The sequence below is a fragment of the Dipodomys ordii genome, unplaced genomic scaffold (assembly GCF_000151885.1).
Source record: "Dipodomys ordii isolate 6190 unplaced genomic scaffold, Dord_2.0 Scaffold1, whole genome shotgun sequence".
NCBI lineage: Eukaryota > Metazoa > Chordata > Mammalia > Rodentia > Heteromyidae > Dipodomys > Dipodomys ordii.
In genome coordinates this window covers 37,751,798-37,773,357 of record NW_012267217.1, presented here as the reverse complement: position 1 = coordinate 37,773,357, position 21,560 = coordinate 37,751,798, and the positions used below count along the sequence as shown (strand labels likewise).

The following is a 21,560-nucleotide window of genomic DNA, read 5'->3' as shown; positions in this document are numbered from 1 at the left end:
TCTCTTTCTTTCTTTCTTTCTTTCTTTCTTTCTTTCTTTCTTTCTTTCTTTCTTTCTTTCTTTCTTTCTTTCTTTCTTTCTTTCTTTCTTTCTTTCTTTGCCTGTACCGAGGCTTGAATTCAGGGTCTCTTACTCTTACCACATGAGCTATACCTCCACTTTTGGCTTTTCACTATTTAATTGGAGATAAGAGTCTCATGAACTTCTCTGCCGGGGCTGACTTTCAACTATGATCTTCAGATCTCAGCCCACTCCTGAGTAGCTAGGATTATAGGCATGAGCTGCTTCACAATCCTTTTCTTCATAGACATTCTCAAATTAGCTTTCCAGTCTTGTGGTAAAATGTTTGCACCCATGGCTACAACTATTCCTCCCTCTTCCTGCACTAGAATAGTTTTAGACTAATTCTGTGATTAGTCTTGTGACTTAGCCCATGCCACCCTTCATAGTAATACGGAGACTTGAAAACTGCTTGTGCATTTAGGCATGCCACATTCTTGCCATTCTTAGGGACTCTGTGATCCTCATCATGATAATGACTCTCTCGGCCAGCCTCCTGGAGTTCAGGCCAGCCTCCTGGAGGGTGAGAGACACAGTGAAACAGACTTCTTTCCAGCTGCGGTATCCCCAGCAGCCAGATAACTACCAGACATATCAGCAAAGCCATGTTAAACCAGAAAGTTCCAGTTGACCAAGCCCAGACCACAAGAATGATCCAACTGGCCCACAGACCCATAAGAGATACTATTGTTGAAACTACTAGGTTTTTGTGGTTGACTTCACTACAACAACAAAAGCTAATGATGGACAATATAATTTTTCTTTGAAACCACAGGGAAGCTGATATAACACTCTGTTAGGAGCTGAAGCTATGTGAACAGATGATCATCCGGGCATTCTGACTGTTTACCTCTTCCGGGGGTAAGTTACACCGTGCTGCCACAGCAGTTATATAAGCTTCTACCATCACCGTTGCCTGAGGGAAGCCAAATCCTCGAAAGGCTGTGTTGGATGGCAAATTGGTTTTGCAAGGCCTACCTCGGCAGCGGAAATTAGGAATACTGTAGGAATTTTCAGATTTCAGCACAATAAACTGCATCACCTGAATTAAAGCAAAAATAAAACAAAACTTCACCTCCATCTGATATTCAAAACTACATAGCTGAAATATAGCCCAAACCCTTCACAGAACTTCTTTAACCTATATGATAAAATTCATAAAAACGTATGACCAAATTTGTAAAAGGATGGTGCACAGCTCTCTGGGTAAGGCCTGCAAAAGATGTATTTCTCATTTACCATGTCTGATTCATCGGGAGTGCATCCACCATTGATGTAGTACTCGACATCAGCAGCTTTGATCTCTCCATTGTTCATGAACCCGATCTGCCAAGTGATCACAGGGAAGACAATGCTCTCACGGTTGTTCTGCGTAGTCGGCTGTGCAGTGCACACACACACACACACACATCTGATTATGGTTGTGTACCAATACTTAGCCTAAGAATATGACTGGATGTGATAGTCAATAGAGAAGCGCTGAGGACAGTGCCCAACAGAAGACTCTGCCTGGTTTTAGGCAGCATCCAAACACTCCATTGAAGAGGTGTGACATTTAGCAACTGTCTTTGCTAAACTTCTAGCTTGCAGTACTCACTTTGTATTTTCCCAGGAGTGGGTGGCGGCCAGCGGTTATCAGCATGTCATCACCACGTTCTAGGATGAAGCGGATTGGGCGGCCAGTTCTATGGGAAACAACTCTGTTAGGATGCTACATACTTCATAACATTGTCCAAATATGGAGCTGGGAGAAGGGGACCTGAAATCATTTGGCTTAGTGGCTTTCATGCCTTACCTTTGGAAAGCTGCATGACATTAAAGTTAAAAAAATGAATTTTCTAGTTTAGTCATCCCTGAATATTTACATATTGCGAGGATACATTATTTGGTTATAATTTCCTTTTTAATTTACTGTTACATTGCATTAAGGAGTTTCATGGTCATTTTGCAGTAGAAATAGGGTCTCTTACTTTGAATTTTACTTTGGAAGAGTAGATGGAGCATTAACATGTTATCAGAAAGGGAATCTTTTTGTTGTATGTGTATTTGTGTGTGTGTGTGTGTGTGTGTGTGTGCTTGTGTGTGAGTGTGCAAGTGCACATGTACTGGAGCTTGAACTCATGGCTTCTCTCTCATATTTGGTGGTTTCACTCAAGACTGAAGTCTACCACTTGAGTCATGTCTCTGCTTCTGGAATTTTGGTGGTTAAGTGGAGCTAAAAGTCTCATGGACTTTTCTGTCTGGGCTGACTTTGAACTGTGATCTTCAGAGCTTAGACTACTGAGTAGCTAGAATTATAGGCATGAGCTACCAGTGCCCAGCAGAACAGGGACTTAGGGCTAAAAAGTTGAGACCTAATACTTTGCTGAGCTCAACCCCTTTCATTCACACCTCTCTGATGAAATGTTCTCAGCCTCTGCAAAACAGCTGCCTTTTCTCTTGCTAGCAAGTATCTATGAGCTCAGGTGTATACAGCTTTTCCTTTGTGCTGCAGTAGTCTGGGCAAAGGTAAGCTTGCCCTCAGTGCTCCTTAGTGCACTTTGGTAGTTTAGTTATGAAGTTCACCAGTCAGGACCACGCTAGCATCTAGACGTCCTTCCTGGGTGAGGAGGAAGCAAGGGAATCAGAGTCAGGCAGCAGCAGAGTCCCTGGTTTATTTTAAAACATAGTATCACTGTCTAGGAGAGGCTGAGGCTTTGGCCTTCCTTCCACACAGCCAACTGGAGCTGGATGGAAGACTGAGATGAAAGGTGGGATGCGGGGTGGGGGCACTCACATGACATCTGTGCTGCTCAATCTACTGACATGTCAGTGGCCATTGTGACTCTTACTTGTGGGCAGCCACGGCACTGACAGCTCCCAGCAGGGCGGGCTTTGTCACTTTTCCCCCAAATGCTCCTCCAGCTCTTTTCATGTGGCAGGCGATTCTACTCCTGGGGACCTTCAGTGCTGCAGACACGGATTCCTAACACAGGGAAGTCACAAAGCTGTGTCAGTGTAAGCTCTTAGCTGGACTTGCTTTCCCATTTGCCCAGGAAAAGAAACTCAGTAGACCAATAATCTAAAACCTAATTGTAGAACATTTTTAGCATCCCCTAAAGAAGCCTTGCACTTATGAAGCAAAGGCTTCTCTCCCTTCTCAGCCTCCCAGTACTTGGCAAGCCTGAATCTACCCTGTGTTTCTATAGATCTGCTTGTTCTAGACAAATCATATGGATGGAATGATAAAATATGTTATCCTTGTGTCTGGCTCTGTTCACTTAGCATATTTTCAAGGGTCATCCATGTTGTAGCATATGTGACTATTGTTTAAAATTTGATTTTTTTGTGTGTGTGCGCCAGTCTCTGGGTTTGAACGTAGGGCCTGGGCGCTGTCCCTGAGCTTTATTGCTCTATACTAGCATTCTATCACTTGAGCCACAGTTCTACTTCTGGTTTATGATAGTTCTCTCACCGACTTTCCTGCTCAGGCTGGATCTTCAAATCTCAGCCTCCTAAGTAGCTAGGATGGCAGATGTGAGCCACTGGCACCCAGCTTCACCTTGGTTTTGAGTTGCATTTCCTGGGTGATGGATGATAGTGAACATATTATCACTTGCTTTATTAGTCATTTATATTTCTTCTTTGGAGAAATGTCTACTCAATCCTTTAGTGGAATCGTTTTCCATGCTGTCCTAGGTTCTGGCATATGGCAGCCTGTGGGTACCCAGCTTCTTCCACTAACCCCTGGAAAATGCCTGCTCTTACATAGAGCCGACTGTACCTCAGGAGATGGTGGGGGCAGGTAGCAATGGGGACTTGGGCACATATATCTTATCTTTTGGAGCCCAGATCCACAAACCCTCTGCCAAAAGGATCCTTACAGGTCTTCTTTATCGCTCCTTCAATTGACAGAAAATGATTTCAATGCTCAGTAACTCGCAAGAAACCACACAACTGCTTAATCTAATAGTTCTGCTCTCTTCGCTCCTCCTCTGACTACTTCAGAATGTGTGCAGGTGAAGGCTTCACCTGTATCCCAGCTTTGAATCAGCCACCTCAGCCTTGCATTTTGTCCTGAAAGGCAGCTGGTAGCTTCCCTTCAGCATCTCGTGGTGTCTGCTTAAAGCTTGGGTAAAGCTTTCCCCTTCAGTGATGCCTGTCACCATGCCCCTCCTTGGTATAATTATTAAACAACCCCCACATGCTTGGCATACTTTCCAGGGCCCATGAGAGTGGATTTCCTTCACTGGCCTAGGTGCAACTGCAGCTCTGAAGCACTAGCAAATAGAGAATCCCCATGACTGAGCCAGGCTGAGGATGTCTTTGAAATGCAGTTGCTGTATACATACACCACCATATAGAAGGATAGTCATAGAGAATAACAATACAAATGAACCACAAAGAGAAACCAGTTTTATGCTATCAATCGTTATAAGAGAAAGATGAGCTTTGTATTGTGTCTTAGAAAGTAGCAACACTTCCAGGTCACTTGGAAAGGCCTTTTCATTACTGAATCATTTTGTCCATGCTGGTCTTCAGCTAGTGTCAGTCAAGTGTGAAGGGAGTTCAAGGCACAGGAATGCAGAAATCCCAGCACATGACCACCCGCCATCTCATTTCCCCAAACATCCTGTTACCTGCACATGGGTTGGAAACTGAGTCCCAAGGTGTAATACCATTTCTTTGTCTTCTGCTTTGGGGATAACCAGGATAGTTTGTGTTTCCATGTAGAAATGTTCCTGTCCCTCTACATGCACCTCACCTGTAAAGAACAAACAAAGGGAACTGCTTAGTTGAGGTCCCAATGCGGGACTTCCGGCGGTGCTTTGTATGTGAAGAGGGATTTCTTTTAGTTTATGGACCAGACTTTATAACATTTTTCTTCTAATCCTGTGTGTGCTGTGCCAGGCTCCCCCCACCCCCTGTCTTGTGTTGGCCTCAGTTTCCTTTTCTGTACAGTGAGTAGACTTGTGCTTTGCTGAACTTGAGAGAACAGATCATCTGGCTACATGTGCAGGCTCAGCCACCTCCACTTAGTGAATCTGACCAGGTTGTGTCTACAACTGTAAAATGGGGTAGAGAATTGTCATGTCTACCTCAATTTGGAGCTGTTGACAATGAATGAGACAGAAGGAATAAGTAACCTGCTCACAGACATAACAGCTTAAAGTGGCCGAGCTGAGGTTGATCTTGACCTTAATAGCAGCCTACTCTTCTGGCCTTGTTCAGTATCTTTTTACCATTTTGTAGGATACACTAAAAGAGGCATTTGACCTTGGTTTAATTATTAAAAGACAATATTTTTACTTGCACATGGTTACCTGCACATCATCTGAAAGACGCATATTCCATTAAAATAAACCAATTGTTTTGCTACAAGTCAAAAATTATTTAAAATTATTTATAGGGACAACAGAATGTGACTCAGGCTCCCACCACAGTTTATTTACACAAACGTACAGAGTGAATTTAAACTTTAATTTTTGTGTGGATATTGGGGCTTGAACTCAGGGTCTCACTCTAGCTCAGTTTACTTGCTCACAGTTGGTGCTCTGCCACTTGAGCCATGTCCCCAGCCCAATATTTTTCTGGTTACTTGGAGATGGAGTCTTGGAGTCTTTTATGCACGGGCTGGCTTTCAGATGCCATCTTCTAGTCTAAGCTTCCTAAGTAGTTAGGATTTGCTTAGCTTACTTAAACATTGCTTCATTTAGTTAGCTATTTAATTGTTATTATTAAAGGTGATGTACAGAAGGGTTAGAGTTACTTAAGTCAGGTAATGAGTACATTTCTTTTGGGTAATGTCACCCTTCCCTCGCTCTCTCCCAGTCTTTCCCTCCCTATCCCACCCACAAGTTGTATAGTTCATTATCAACAGCGTGTCTAGTGAGACCACTGCTGCATTTGTTCACCCTTTGTCCCTCCAAAAGACAGATAAACTAACAAACAAGACAAAAAGAAAAGAAAACAAAAGCAGCAAAGGAAAATAAAACACCTCTTGTTTCCATTTCCTGAAGGATTTTCTTTTTCAAACAGGAGAAAGGTTTTTATTTCATACATTTTGGGGTAAGCGCTCACAGAAATGACATAAAATCCCTAAGCAGTGGTCTGAGCTGAAGCACATACAGCATCTCAACAAAAGAGTATTTAGAGAAGCAACAAGGTAAATGAAATGGGTTTGATCACTTGGATAAGTGGTAAAATTCAGGAAGATAAATATCTGGGGGAAACTTATGGGAGGTAAGATTTGTTTTAGCAAGATTTGTTATGCAGTTTCCTTTCAGTGCCATTGCCAGGCTGATAAGAATCTCTGACTGTCTCTTACTCTGTTCTTCCTGACGTGAGAGACTGGAGGGAGACATCTGCACACAGATCCTTTAAAGATACAGAAAGAAAGGTGGCCCTTTTTCCTCAGTTTGCTTTCTCAATAAAAGCATTATGCTACCGTAGCATATTTTAAATTCAATTTACATATTTTATGCTTCCATAAGATTATAAAATACCGAGTATTTTCAAAGGCTAAGCACTTCAAGGTCAATTAGTTTGTTTTGTCCTGATGCCACGTCTCATGAAACATGGAAAAGGTTAACTAAGCAGCCCAAGGTCATCCACATAGTAACCTGCAGAGCTGGGCTTCATACACAGGCCACCTAAGTCTTAGCCACTGGATTTCACTTCATGTCCACAATGACTGTGGTCATCGCTGACAAGATTCCTTTGTGTTTCAGATTTCCCACTGTGCTAAATTCTGAACTTCCACATTGGTCAAAATCTCAAATGGCATCTTGTCAATATGTCGCCCTTTGGATAAGAATATAAACAGAGAACACACCATTGTGCTTCAAAGCCCAGGCTAGGGTTTAAAAAAAATCTATAAATCAACAAATAGATCAGCTAAATATTTATATGATTAATTACACTAATATTCATTATATGTCTATATTATACAATTATATTATTGATTATAATCAATTTTTACTTATAAAAAATATGAAACAGCTGGGTGACAGTGTCTCACACCTGTAATCCTAGTTACTCAGGAGAGTGAGATCTGAGGACTGCAGTTCAAAGCTAGCCCAGGCAGGAAAGTCTATAAGAATCTTATCTCCACAAATGATGCATGTTTTCTCTCATATGTGGAAGCCACATCTAAAATACATCGGGACATAATAACTTATACAGGTCTCGAGGCATTCACATATAGTGGGTTTGAAAGGAAGACACTCTTAGGAGAGGAACAGAAAGGCATAATGCCTACATGCATCCGATCAGACAAAATAATATTTATCGAAATGAATTCCTGGAAATGGAAACAGGTGGTTTGTTCTTTTTTGATGCTTTTGTTTTCCTTTCTTTTTGTTCTGTTTGTTAATTTATATGTCTTTGAGAGTGTAAGGGGAGGCACAGAAATGGAGGGAAAAAGGGGGAACAAACAACACAGCAATGTACTTGAAAATGAACTATACGTCTTGTGAGTGGGGATGGGAGGGAAGAACTGGGAAAAAGAAATGTATTCTTTATCTGACCTATGTAACTATAACCCCTCTGTATATCACCTTTACAATAACAATACAAAATTTAAAAAGAATATCATCTCCAATAAAACCTACTAAAAAGCTGGAAGTAGAACTGTGGCTCAAGTGGAGCAAAATATACTCAGGCTCAGTGCCCATGCCCTGAGTTCAAGCCCCAGGATTGGCACATACACACAAATAATAGCACTGAATACTAAAGCTAACCATATAAATATGTTATTACTTGGCAATTAACTTCTGGATATATTTCTTTACAGATATGTTATTTTCACTGAAGTAATAGGAATCATTAAAACAACTCAGTGTCTATCAACAATAGAATACATATCTAAATTGTGGAATATTTGTATCATAAAATATTACCAAACAATAAAAAAGAACTATTTATCTATGCAAGAACATGGATGAATCTTCCACCCATAATGCCAAATAAAAGAAATAGCCACTAGAGAAATCACTTATGTGAGTTCAAAGTTTGTCAAACCAATCCACAATAAGAAAAGTAAGAACATTGCTTTGCACAGTTAGAGAATGCAAGCAGGATTTCTAAGTGCTGGAAATGTTCTATACCTCAATGGCAGCTGTATTTTACATAGGCTGATGCATATGCCCAAATTCATCAAGCTGTAAACTTATTGTGCATTTTCAATTGCTATTTAGCAGTCATATTAGGATAGAGAAGCACTGCCTTACCTCATTTTTTTTCAAGCTTGATGATTAACCTTAGAGCCTTTGGCTTGAGAAAGCTTCCTTTTTTTTTTCTGGCTCAAGACTTGTTCTTACCTTCAACGATTTGATCCACATGTTTAAATGCACCCTCTACATCTCCTTGCTCAATTTTTCTCTCAACAGATAGAAAGGAATTATGCTCTAGGGCTTGCTGTAGTGGAAGAAAAAAACCACAACAAATCATTATTTTTTTTCATTCTAAAAAGATATGTGTCCCTCTATTGTAATTCCACGTTCCTGTTCTATCTGAGCTCAAAGTCAGTCGCATCCTAAATCAATGTAAGGAATGGGAAGAAGGCAGATTCAAGTGGATTGCAGCCATTGGTGGCAGCCATTGGTGGCATTTTGTTCAAGGCTGAGGTAGACATAGGAACAAACACAGCCCTACCTCTAGAGTTCTGAGTGATTATCTGAGGCGCTTTGTTACTGAGGCGCCAAATCTGGGGTGAGGAATGTGTATGATACAGTAAAGACAGGTTAAGAAGGAGGAGTTTGGTGGGGCCCGGAATGCCAAGGAATGGCCAGGAATTGGCTACCCTAACCAGATCCTGAATCATTTCAAGCCAAGGGCACATCATAAAATAATAGTTTTGGCGTCAAGGAGAAAAGGACAGATGAATAAAGAGGGGGAAAATTCATATCCAATGTATAACCTTAAAATTAAGAAGAGTGAGTGAAGGGGTGGGGAGGGAAGGGATGGGTGAGAATGTTGAAAGGGATGACATTAATCAGGATATAATATTGTATCCATAAATGGCAACTCCTTTGTACAACTACTTAAAGATAACAACAACAACAATAATAGGACAAAAGTAATAGTTTGAGGGTAAACACAGTGAGAGATGAAATGAGGACAAGGCCAGGCTAGCTGGAGTGGAGGTTTTCTATTAAGAAACAGTAGATAAGCCGGGTGCCGGTGGCTCATGCCTGTAATCCTAGCTACAAAGGAGACTGAGGCTGAGGATCATGGTTCAGAGCCAGCCTGGGCAGGAAAGTCTGTGAGACTCTTATCTCTAATAAACCACTCAGAAAACTGGAAGTGGCACTGTGGCTCAAGTGGTAGAGCACTTGCCTTGAGCTGAAGAACTGAGGGACAGTGCCCAGGCCCCAGAGTTCAAGCCCCTCAACCGACAAAAAAGAAAAGAAAAGAAAAGAAAAGAAAAGAAAACAGTAGATAGAAAATGAGTTTGGAAAGGTGTGGTTGATCTGTGGAAGACTTTTTTCTATATCAAATTTGGGCCTTCTCTAAGAGGACATTGATGAATAGGAAAGATGGCTTGAGGAGCTTGAACTTACACGTTAAGGTGGTGGGTAGATGGGCTGAAATGAACAAAAGCTACTTTTTTCCTTTCTGTTATTGGGGGATAGTACTGGAGTTTAAACTTAGGGCTTTGCACTTTCTGGACAGGCCCGTTACCACATAAACCACCCTTGCAGCTCTTTTGCTTTAGATAGTTTTCAAATAGGTCCTAGAATTTATGTTGGAGCTAGCCTGGACTGTGATACTCCTATTTATACTTCTTACATAGTTAGGATGATAGGTACACTGTGCCACATTCAGCTTTTTATATTGGATGAGATGAAGACCTCACAATTTTTTTTTGGTCTGAGATGGCCTCAAACTTCAACTCTTTTGCTCTCCTCCTTCTGAGTAGCTGGGATTATACGCATGATTGTGCCAGGTTGACAAAACTCACCTTAAATGGTTATTCTGAAAACAAAGGTAGAGTGAAAGTGAGAATGGAAAAGAGATTTAAGGGAATTTAAAGGATAAGCAGGAAAGAGTTGAACTTGGCAACTGCTGGGAAAGATAGGAGAATCAAAGAGGATGCTCAAGGCTGACTTCTACTCATGTATCTCTCTATCACTATGGATATAGCACTTCGGTAGGCACTGGAATATAAAACAAAACACAACATATCCTTCAAAACAAATGATAGTTAACATTTATTGAATGCATGCCTGGTCGCAGGTACTGTTTAAAGCATTTAACTTAAAATGTCTCATTAAAACCTCACAGTGACCTTTGGGTGTAGGCAAAGTTCCTGCTTTACAGATGCAGAAAATGATATGTGTGGAGTGTAAGAAACTTGTATAAAGTTGTCGCTGCTATTAAGAAGCTATTGAATGGCAGAGTCACATTAAGCCTTCTAGTAGTCTGTCTCGAGAGCTTGTGTAGTGGAAACAGTGAGTTAGTGAGGAGACAGAGGACCCAATAGTCTGTAATACAGTAAATGCTACAACTTTCTCTTTGTTGTTGATCGTGGGGCTTGCACTCAGGACCTGGGCACTGTCCCTGAGCTTTTTTGCTCGAGACTAGTACTCTACCACTTTGAGTCACAGCACCACTTGTGGTGTTCTGGTGGTTAATCGAAGATAAGTCTCATGGACTTTCCTGCCGTGTCTGGCTTCAAACTGTGATCCTTAGATCTCAGCCTCCTGAATAGCTAGGATTACAGAGTGAGCCATGGGCTCCTGCATTGATACAACTTTTATAAGTTTTACAGGCAGTGTTCTAGGCTTTCTCACTCATTGTTTATATGATGTCATGAAGATATTTCTCTGGGATTAGTGATCTTTTTTGCCTGGCTTTGCAAGATCTCTCAAGGGAAATAGACAAAGAATATTTCATTCCCCCAAGTCCCAGAAAAGGCTTTGTTGAGAAGGGTGTTCGGTAGTAAAGATCTCAGTGTACTTCATGACAATGATGTATAGATTACTGAAAACTTTACTCTCAAAGCGTGACACTGGAAGAAGTGAAGATGGAGCCTGACTTGTATAATTTCATGACCTCCTGGTTAAATTTTGCCAATGCACACCATCCAATTCCTGGTGAATGCGAAGTGGTCTGATTACCTCTATGGTGATGATCTTCGGCTCTATGTCTTGATAAGCAATCTTCACTTTTTTGGCTGCCTCTTTAGCATGTGCATAAGTATCCGCAGCCACGGCGCAGATGATCTGACCTACACAGATTACCTGTGGAGAGGCCACATGTTGTCAATTAGCTAAACCATAGAATCATCAAGAAGGACTTATGACTACTCCATCCTAAATTTAACCTACTGGGCTTTTGTGGCTCCAGAGAATACTATTTTCTCCTTATGAAAATAGAGTTAAGATAGGAGCGTGAGTAGGGACTCGAGGGACACAAACGTCAGAGAGACACAGCTTGGTTATCTGACTTTACTGATCGGCCTTCTGCTGCCTCTGCCTATACTCGTCATTCTCACGGCACAAGCCATGATCCAGTCCTCCTAGTATTCTTTCAGTGTTTCATGCTTTGCACTGATTCTCAGGCTTTCTCAGCACTTGGAGGACTTCCTTGAGAGAACTTATGATGGCTTTTTATCAGAATCTCAAGGGGATCCATGATGTCAAAGGGGAGTGGAAAATCACTCAGAGTCATCGGCTTCTAGTAAGTTTCTGTGGTCTGAACATGAAGCTGGTTGTCATGGTCATAACTAATAATTGGGTTAAACAAAGCATTGAAATAACAAGCCATCTGCTTATCCCATACCTCATGCTGTGCATATAAAATCTCCCCTTTATGGTTATTATCCCCTGGGACATCCTCTGCCATGATTACATCAACCACACCAGGAAGTGACATGGCTTCTGAAGTATCAATCGATCTAGGAGGGAAAATATGGAAGCAAGCATTAAAGTTGTCGGGGTAAAGCCTCTGTACAATTTTCTTTAAATGGGCTCTATAATCAAATCATAGATCAAGTCAATAGCTTCCATAACCAAACATAGTCTATTCTGATAAAAAAAATTGGTATTTATCAGGTGTTCTAACTCTTGGACATACTCTTTTTGGTACTAAGACTTGAACTCAGGGCCTTGTTTGGCTTTTTTCTTCAAGGTTGCTTCTCTAGCACTCGACTTCCAGAGTTTTTCAGTTTAGTGGAGATAAAAATCTCTTAGATTTGTCAGCTCAGGTTGGCTTTGAACCTTCATCCTCAGATCTCAGTAGCCTGAGTAGCTAGGATCATAGATGTGAACCACCAGGGCCCAAGCAATAAAATCTTTTTAAGTGTGTTTACAAAATGATTCTCCTTCAGAAGGGGAGTCAACTATTGTAAATAGACAAGTTTGTATTTAGTTCTCAATCAGAATGCATCTCAGTAACACAGGCATATCACTTAGTTCCTTACAAGATCTTCGCATGAGCCTTGGTGCTGGTGACCACTGCAAGGAAGAGTTCTTGGTTGATGGGCGGAATGTCATCAACAAACACAGCTTCCCCTGTGGTGTGTTTAATGGCTGACTGGTGCATGACTGGATGTCCAACTGGGTCTTGTGGGGATTGGTGAGGATCCACACACTGTTAATGAACAAAAGAAGTTTTTCACCAGAAGTTTTCATGCTCTAAAAGTTGGGATCTGCTATATGTAGCTTATTCGCAAGGCAAGACTAAGTTTAGGTCACTGGATATTTGTATCCCTTGAATACTAAGGGAGAGGATAGATCATGGTTTCAATGCATTTCACCCTAGGAAAAGAAAAAAGTAGAAGGTGTGGTTTCTGCCGTCAAGGATTGCAGTCTCTCTGAGGAACTAGAAGATATAAACACATATTAATGTGTTAGATAACAATAAAGAATCATTTATTTTTCTTTACATAATTGATAGAAATCAGTGGAAATACACTAGATCCTGGGGAAGCTCTTAGAAGCAAGCAATGAATCCTTCCCAAGGGCAGAGAAATTAATTCAGATTTAAAGGAAGGACATTGTCCAAGAAAAGGAAAAAATTTAGACTATATAACTAAAAACGTAGAGATGGGAGATTCAGAGGTCTAGTACTTTGTGTAGCCTTGACTAAAAAGCAAAGGAGATAAACTAAGGAAACTGTCTATAATAGGTAACACTGGTTTTTTTTAAAAATAGACTTTATTTTTACTAGTAGTACATAGTTAATGAAAAGAAAGCGACACGTAGCTGGGCGCTGGTGGCTCACGCCTGTAATCCTAGCTACCCAGGAGGCTGAGATCTGAGGATTGAGGTTCAAAGCCAGCCCGGGCAGGAGAGACCATGAGACTCTTATCTCCAATAAACCACCAGAAAACCGGAAGTGGCGCTGTAGCTCAAGTGGTAGAGCGCTCGCCTTCAGCTGAAGAGCTGAGGGACAGCGCCCAGGCCCAGAGTTCAAGCCCCACGACCGACAAAAAAAAGCGACACGTACATGTAAATACCTTAATGCAAAGAGATTAAAAAACTAAAAACCCTACCCACTGACCTGGAACATCTGAATTCCTTTGGGTGTTTCTATGGGAAAATCTTCTAGAGCACTCACGAACTTTTCTGGGATATCTGGGAAATTGTAAGGATCCTGAAAAGAAGATATTATGTCATGTTTACTTTTACAACCTGAGCTACTAGCTTGGAAAATTATGTAGAAATAGGGTTATCCAATCTAGTCTCCAATCTGTTCTCTAAGATGGTAAAGCCTTGAGCTTTTAAGTTTCCTAGACTAGATAGCAGCTGTTTGAAGCATAGTGATGACGTCCATTTGTATACACAGAAAATGAAAAAGATATTTCCAGGAAGTGAAGCCTTCCCTCCTTAGCAAGCTCTGGTTTTGGATGAATGTAAATATGTGCATTTCTAAACAGAGACTACGCTTTCCAACCCAGGCCTATCTTCTGGCACATGTCTCAAAGAAAACAACTGAGGGAGTAGAAATCATTTATAAGTATAAGAAATAAGTGTATTTGACTGCAGATCATTTATAACAGTGAATAAAACAGAATTAAACTAAAAAGTTTAATAGGAAAATGGTTAAATTATGATACATTTAGAAGCAAAATTCTTCAATCATAAAAATTATTTTATAGAAGGATATTTATGAACACTGAAAAAATATAGTTCAGTTTGGACTGGGATATGGCTTAAGTGGTAGTGTTTGCCAGGCAAACACGAGGCCTTGAGTTCAATCAACAGCACTACCCTCCCAATATATGTATGTATATATATGTGTATGTGTGTATTTATATGTACATTTTCTATACACACATACATGGAATATAGCTAGATGATAAAGATTACATTTTATAAGAAATATATATTTATATAAATATTAAAAAGTACATAAGTATATATTTCAAAATGCTAATATTTATTAGAGTATGATTACTGGGTTATAATTGATTTAAAACTCTTGCTTCTGTTTTGAATTCTTCTATAATAATAGAATATGTAATATAGAATATATATTACATAAGACAATTATAGTATTACAACACATGCAATAAAACGATAGTTAATGGATTATATGTTACATCTGATTCTATATTTATATACCAAATGTGCTACACAGTACAAAATGAGATATATGATAGTATATAATTGAATAAAATAATAGCAATGAAGATAAATAATGTTACTAAAATAATGAAGAAGTCTGGCTGAGATAACAGAACAAAGCTCTCAGTCATTAAATAAACATGCATGCGCAGCCTTTTATCTGCTATACTTGGTTCAGTTTATGGATTAAGTTTACGAAAGGAACTCATAGGCATGGACTATATTCTAAAGAAACATTCTGTGGAAGAGATTTTCCTTTAGGCTAGGCAAGAAAAATATAGTTAGCAGAAGACTGGAAATTTAAATGTCTAAAAATAAAGAATCTATTAAATGGTGGTACATCTTTCCATAAATAGGTCATAAGGCCTTTATGTCATGAAGAGCATTGACAGATGTGTACAATCTTAAGCAGTTATAAATATAATATACACATATGAACATGTCTATAAGGAAAGGTTTAGAAGGCTACATACCAAAATATTAATAGTGGTTGGTTATGAGTGGTGAGATTACAAGTGACCATTCCCTTCCTTTGGTGCCCAATTCACATTTTCTAAGTATGAAACTACTATTTTGATAAGAAAATTGTTTAAAATAGGAAAATATATAATTTACATATTAATGGCTCTTCCCCCTTATGCTTGATCAAACTTATATTGCATTATAAGGCAAATGGAAAGACAAAGCTCTCTGCTTCTGTTCCCAGGACTGAAGAAGAGGGAAATAAAGAACCCCGCAGGGCTAGAAGGAGTTGCTGGAGGCTGGGAATCTCCAAGCTGAGACTCTATCCCATGTACACTCAATCTATTATCCAAACCAGGCTGGAAACATTCATCCTGTGCAGCCTCATGGTCATAATGTCAAGGCACCCAGACACCCAGCAAAGACATTACCATTTCATTCAGTCCTTGACGCACTTGGAGGTAGAATTTGAAGAGTAAGCTGATGATGAGGGTCCTCTGGAACTCCACCATGCCACCTTTGGCTGTGGGTGGAATCTGAATCTCCTCCAGGACCCATCGACATGCATCACTCAGCATTTGGTCATCCCATTGCCTGGTAGGGGAGAATGGGAGAATTTTACTGTGTATGATAGTCTGTCCTCTCAGGTAGAAATGCTATTACCATTCAAGTAGTGTTGGGGAGGTAGGCTCTTAAAAGGTGGTGAAATCTATAAAAAGATTGACTACAATTCCCCAGGGTTGGACTACTTGGAGCAGGTTGTTTAGGAACAAGGTGGGACCTTTTGTCCTCTGTCTTCTGCAAATGTCTGTTTGTCCTTCCACTTTTTCCATAGGCTGAAACATAGCTATGCTTTGCCACCAAAGAGGCCTTTGCTGAAAACATGCGCCTGAGTTTCCAATGTCCAGAATCATGAGCCAAAATAAAACTTCTTATCTTATACATTATCCACTCTTGGGTATTTTGTTACAGTTGCAGAAAGTATACTAAGATACTAAACTAGTGGGGTAAGGAAAGATAAGTTACAACCATCGTCACTTTTGAAGTCTAACCAAAAGACCTTCATGTATTTAATTTGTTTTCTTTAGTATATGATATAGTGGCTCCCAAATGTTCTTTACTGAGTGCACTTTTATTATTGTGTGCAATATAATGAGTTAGGAATGTGAACTTAAATACCTTGGGTTTAAAACAAACAAATCTCCCAATCCAATTAAAAATGTACTAAAAATCAAAGCTTTCTGAGATGTGGAACTTTTACTATTTGGTTGCTTGCTTTATCTCAATACAACATGTGTGCCTCCTTCCTCCTCCCCCCCCCCCAATTTGGCTAATGACCAAGTTATCGCAGATAGTTGTAAAATGTTACACAAATGAAAGTTTCTTCATAACTTTTATGGAAAGCTTGGTTTTAGTTCAGCATTGGAGGTAAAACTTGCACTAAGTTCCAGATAATGAGCATAAATGGGCAAGTAAAATTATTATAGCATCTCCAGCTGAAAGAGTTTTTAAAATATATACTCCTCTAATGCTTCCGGTAACAAGAGAGACAGGAGGAAGGCTTTGTCGCCTTTTGACTATGTCATCTTCATTAAAAGGACATTTCAGATTTCTTCATTCGCAAGACTCGATGTGGGAGACATTCAATTACATTTCAAGATAATTACTTAAAAGTAAGATCTACTCAAGCCATGATAATCTTACACAATAATCTTACTATGAAAGCCTATGAAAAATCAGTCATTGTATCTTGAATGGGTTGGCTTTTGGAGGGCTTATACTATATACACACATGTGTGTATATAGGTATATATACACATATATGTTGCATGTATATGTTGTATGTGTATACACATACACACACTTATATATCTACAGTGCCTAAATTTTGTGGATAATATATACATGTTTCTTTTTTCTTTTCTTTTTTGTGTGTTGGTCCTAGGGCTTCAACTCAGGGCCTGGGCACTGTCCTTGAGCTTTTCCACTCAAGGATAGCGCTCTACTTCGAACCACAGTGTTATTTCTGGTTTTCTTGTGGTTAATTGGAGAGAAGAGTCTCACTGATTTTTTCCTGCCCCGACTGGCTTCAAACTGTCATCCTCAGATTTTAGCCTCCTGAGTAGCTGGGATTCCAGGCGTGAGCTACCAGTAAATGTACGTATTTCCAAAAACTAGCAAAAAATTGTAAGAATAATTTTCTGGAAGAATTAAAAAGCATAAGGGTCTGTTTTGTGGCCCAGATTGCTACGACATACCTTTTAATGAGCTGCCTGCAGGTGTGACTTGCAGAGACAACGGTGGGGCCCACATTTCCATAGAACATTTGAAGGTCTTTGATGATGTTTGTGCCATCTTCAAACTTGACGCTCATGCCAGCATTGACTATGGCAAACGCGTTTTCCTGACGCTGAGCCATCCGGAGCCCTGACACAAAGTGCCACTGTAGACAGGAAACAGAATACTTAATGTTTATCTCTGCTATCTGCTATCATACAGCAGCAACTCTGATGAATACTTTTAACGAAAAAAAGATCCTGCAAATGATTTTGGCGATATTATAAGCCATTGACTGTCGTTTGAATGGCAGTATTGTCCAATGTACTCTCAATGTAATCTCAGCAGTTCTACTCATTTCCAAGTCTCCAGTGAGAAAACATAGTAGTAACTTGCATAAGGTTTACACAAAGTCTGGCTGAGCTGGGGTTCAAACCCAAGCTGTCTGGTTCCAGAGTGGAGCTCCACACTCATGGCCTTTCAGCTTGGAGTCACCACCTACGGCCTCAGATACGTGACTTGAACTGTTTGAGTCTTCATTTTCTTTAAAAATAAGAGCTTGGGTTGGATCAGATTGCTGAGTGGGGTGAAAGAAAGAGTAGGAGATGAGGTGCTTTTTAAGATCTACCACAACCATACTTGTATCTGCTGTTCTAGGTGGAATCTTGTGGTCATCATAGTGATGGTGGTGGGACAGAGAGTCAGTCCAACCAGCTAGGCCCTACTGAGCATGGCCATTTTTGATAGAAGAGACACTAATGATAAGAAGCATTTGAAACACTTGAGTCATATTTGCTGCACTGTTCAGTGGAGACTTTCCTGCTCCCGCCAGGTTTATTACCGTCTCCTGCCTGAATTGATGCATTGGCCATCAGTCCTTCCTAATAAATATATTTTATTTGTCTATAAGATCAATATTTTTACAGTACCTCCTTCATTTAGATTTGGATTTGTTTGAAGCCTAAAATGGTGGCCATCTGCTAAAAGGCAAAACAAACTCCTCATAGTGGTTGCACTTATGCTTGGCGGGGGAGACAGCCACGCTGCTGGCGCCATTGCACCTGGCTGCTTCGGCTGCCCTCATCTGCTCTCTGGTCACACCATGCAGTCATCCTGCCTGGAAGGCCACCCAGTTCTCTCCACAGACTCAGAGGCTGTCCCCTTCAATGCTGGACCCCCCTGCTGCAACATGCCTTTCACCACTCCGAGACAGAGTTTCGCCTACCACTGGACCTTCTAGTCCAGAACTACTCCAGTTCTTTACCCAGCCATTTCTTCTTCTAGGTGATTAAATTTTGTTTCCTATTTCAAGCCCTTCCTGTTACATTTAGAGAGCTAGGCGGACAGGATACCAGGCATTAATAACCCTTTAAAATAGTGTTAGTAACATACATTAGCTTTCTGTAGAGTATTCCAGATGTAACACTGTACTGTGAGCTAGAGTGGTAGGTAGATGGTAAATACAGAAATATTTTTTCCCCTAGTACCAGATTTAACCTTGGCCTCATACTTGCTGGCTCATACTGACTTGTTTGCTTGGCTTACTTGATCCTAGCTGGTGTTCCATTGAGCCATGCCTCCAGTCTGGCTTTTTGCTGGTGAATTAGTGACGGAATCTTGAGGACTTTTCTGCCCCAGAAAACTTTGAACCTTGATCCTCTTGATCTTAGCTTTCTGAGTAGCTAGGAATATAAGTGTGAGCCACCAGTGTCTAGGATATAAATAATCTTGTTTCAATTACTTGGTTAATAAATATTAGTTGACTTTGGAATTATCCTGATATGAAAGCAAATCAAATGGTTGCCTGGGGATTTGTCCCTCCTTGGGAGTAGCCCAGAGTGGTACCTGAAGCAATTACTTGGGAATAGAGTGGGGACATTTCTTCTCAAAGGCTGTGTGTGACTTCCTCGACTGGGAGGCGGGTCTGGGAATCTCACCTGAGAAGAGTGAGGAATAAAAATGGACAAAACCACCTCGCCTGGTCTCAGGTTGGCCTCAGGTGATCTCTCAAGGAAAGGGCCATTTAAAGGAATCTGCCGTTCTCCTTCTGCAGAGGAAATAGATTAGGACAGGCTTACCAAACCACAGAACATGGTACAAGTGGGGAGAGGGCATATAGGCTGGGAGCCAGGAGAGAGGGCAGGGTGCCAGCTCCCAGCGTGGGTCACATGAGGCAAGTCCCCGGAGCTTTGGGGTCATACTCTGCAGAATGACAGGGTGGGGTTGGCTTAGCTGAAAAGTCTCATCAGGTTTTCATAGTTGATTATATGTCACTTATAAATTGGGGCTTAAAGATGAATAAAGTTCCTGGAAACAGCCTTCTGCAATGTCCCACAAATTTGATTTAGTTGTAAGAAATTCTGCCTGAAAAATTGCCATCTTTAGGAAACTGTGGAATAAATATATCATAACATTTTTGCTTGTGCCTGTCTTGGGGCTTGAACTCAGGGCTTAGGTACTATCTTGAGCTTTATTTTTGCTCTAGGTTAGCACTCCACCACTTGAGCCACAGTTCCATTTTGGCTTTTTTTTTTTTTTTGTTGGTAGCTAATTGAAGTAAGAGTTTCATGGATTTTTCTGCCTGGATTGGCTTGGAACTGTGATCTCAGATCTCAGCCTCCTGGGTACCAAGGATTACAGATGTGAGCCACTGGTACCCAGCTATACCATAAAGTCAAATCACAGAGAGACCTCTCATTAATTGTTTTCAAGTGCAATTTGGACTGAATATACATGGGTCAATATTGTAGAACAATATTGTAGACCATCTAGATCAATATTGTAGAACATCTGGAGAGCAGGATGGTTGATCAGCTTCTTTCATAGCTCTGGGATGATGCAATTATAGCCCACAACACTAAGGTAGATACTTGTGGGTCCTAGTTCATAATTTACAGCAGAAGTCACATAACTGATAGTGGTAAGTGTGAAATAGAATGCCTAGAGCTTGGTCTCTTACCTTTAGATACCAGATTGATGATTGCATTTCCTGCTGCTAAAATGGGATTTAGGTCAGAAAAATTAGGCCGACTCACCACATGTCCTCCTAAAGTCTAAAAGAAAATGACATTAAAAAGCTGCATTTATTTATTTGACAAGAAACTATATATAAAGATACTTATATAAGTTTTTCATTCTCTTTTTTATTTTACAGATATATCTGGTAGAGTTTGTGAGGAGACAGCTAAATAGATGCATGCTGGATTCCCAATCTTAACCCTATCTCAGTTTATAGCTGGAGGAAATATTTCTCTTCCACATGCAACAAGGAGGATTAATGATTTCTTGGGGACTGAGGTATTTGTGTGGAAGCATTTGTTTTTGGTAAACATATTTATTTATGAAGATAGACAGTAAGGGAAATAAATAAGAATTTGGGGGCTGGTATAGCAGATTAGGGTAAGAGAAAGAGTCTAGTCAAATGTGAGGAAGATTTCCCAGCCTCCTGGGAAGGTGGTAAGCCTGAACCAGAGGAAACTCAAAAGAACTGGGATCCAGGGCATGTGCATTTGAATGGTGCAGTGCTGGAGTGAAATAAGATGCTTCTCTGTGGCCATATACCTCCATGCTTTACATAGACTCAAACAAGGGATTTTTGGAGGATTTATGGGGACAGGTGATACTGAGAAGAGTATGTCATTCAGGAAATCATCTTAACTTTTCTCCTTTTTTTGTCAGTTGTGGGGCTTGAACTCAGGGCCTCTGGGTGCTCTTCCTGAGCCTCTTTGTACTCAAGGCTAGCACTCTACTACTTGAGCTACAGTGTCACTTCTGGTTGTTTTTTAAATTGGAGGTAAGTCTCATTGGCACTTTTCTGCCCAGGCGGGCTTCGAACTGCAATCCTCAGATCTCAGTCTCCTGAGAGGCTAGGATTACAGATGTGATCTGCCAGAAAATTGTCTTAAGATTCACAAAGTGGGAACACCTGTGAGGATTGGCAGACATGCGAGAGACAATCAAGGAGAAATGTATTGCCAGTGGAACCATAACAAATCCGTTTTGTATGGAATGGGTAAGTAGTGAGGAAACCTCAATAAGCTAGACAACTAAATAGCTGGTGGACTCCAAGAATGCATGTGTAGGAAATATGCTTAGTAACTGACTCTGGTGCAAGGGTCTAAGATGAAACCAAGCTGTGAGAAGTATCAGGAAGCATGGACTCTTGTTAATTGTGCCACCCATAAGACCCTTAGAGCTGGATTGGTA

General features: G+C 40.5%; 1 protein-coding gene across 1 annotated transcript in view; it reads right to left on the bottom strand.

Annotated features, from left to right (window-relative positions):
* LOC105997286 (aldehyde oxidase 4-like) overlaps positions 1 to 21,560 on the bottom strand; it is a 58,120-nt gene that overhangs the window by 14,167 nt on the left and 22,393 nt on the right. Inside the window, exons 12-25 of the mRNA XM_013031703.1 lie at positions 20,314 to 20,407; positions 19,292 to 19,401; positions 17,336 to 17,520; positions 15,509 to 15,671; positions 13,549 to 13,641; positions 12,467 to 12,636; positions 11,827 to 11,941; positions 11,163 to 11,285; positions 8,361 to 8,457; positions 4,680 to 4,804; positions 2,892 to 3,025; positions 1,658 to 1,745; positions 1,300 to 1,386; positions 911 to 1,102 (exon numbers count right to left, since the gene is read on the bottom strand). Of these exons, the coding sequence (XP_012887157.1) occupies positions 911 to 1,102; positions 1,300 to 1,386; positions 1,658 to 1,745; positions 2,892 to 3,025; positions 4,680 to 4,804; positions 8,361 to 8,457; positions 11,163 to 11,285; positions 11,827 to 11,941; positions 12,467 to 12,636; positions 13,549 to 13,641; positions 15,509 to 15,671; positions 17,336 to 17,520; positions 19,292 to 19,401; positions 20,314 to 20,407 (1,776 nt within the window). The remainder of the gene's footprint in view (positions 1 to 910; positions 1,103 to 1,299; positions 1,387 to 1,657; positions 1,746 to 2,891; positions 3,026 to 4,679; positions 4,805 to 8,360; positions 8,458 to 11,162; positions 11,286 to 11,826; positions 11,942 to 12,466; positions 12,637 to 13,548; positions 13,642 to 15,508; positions 15,672 to 17,335; positions 17,521 to 19,291; positions 19,402 to 20,313; positions 20,408 to 21,560) is intronic.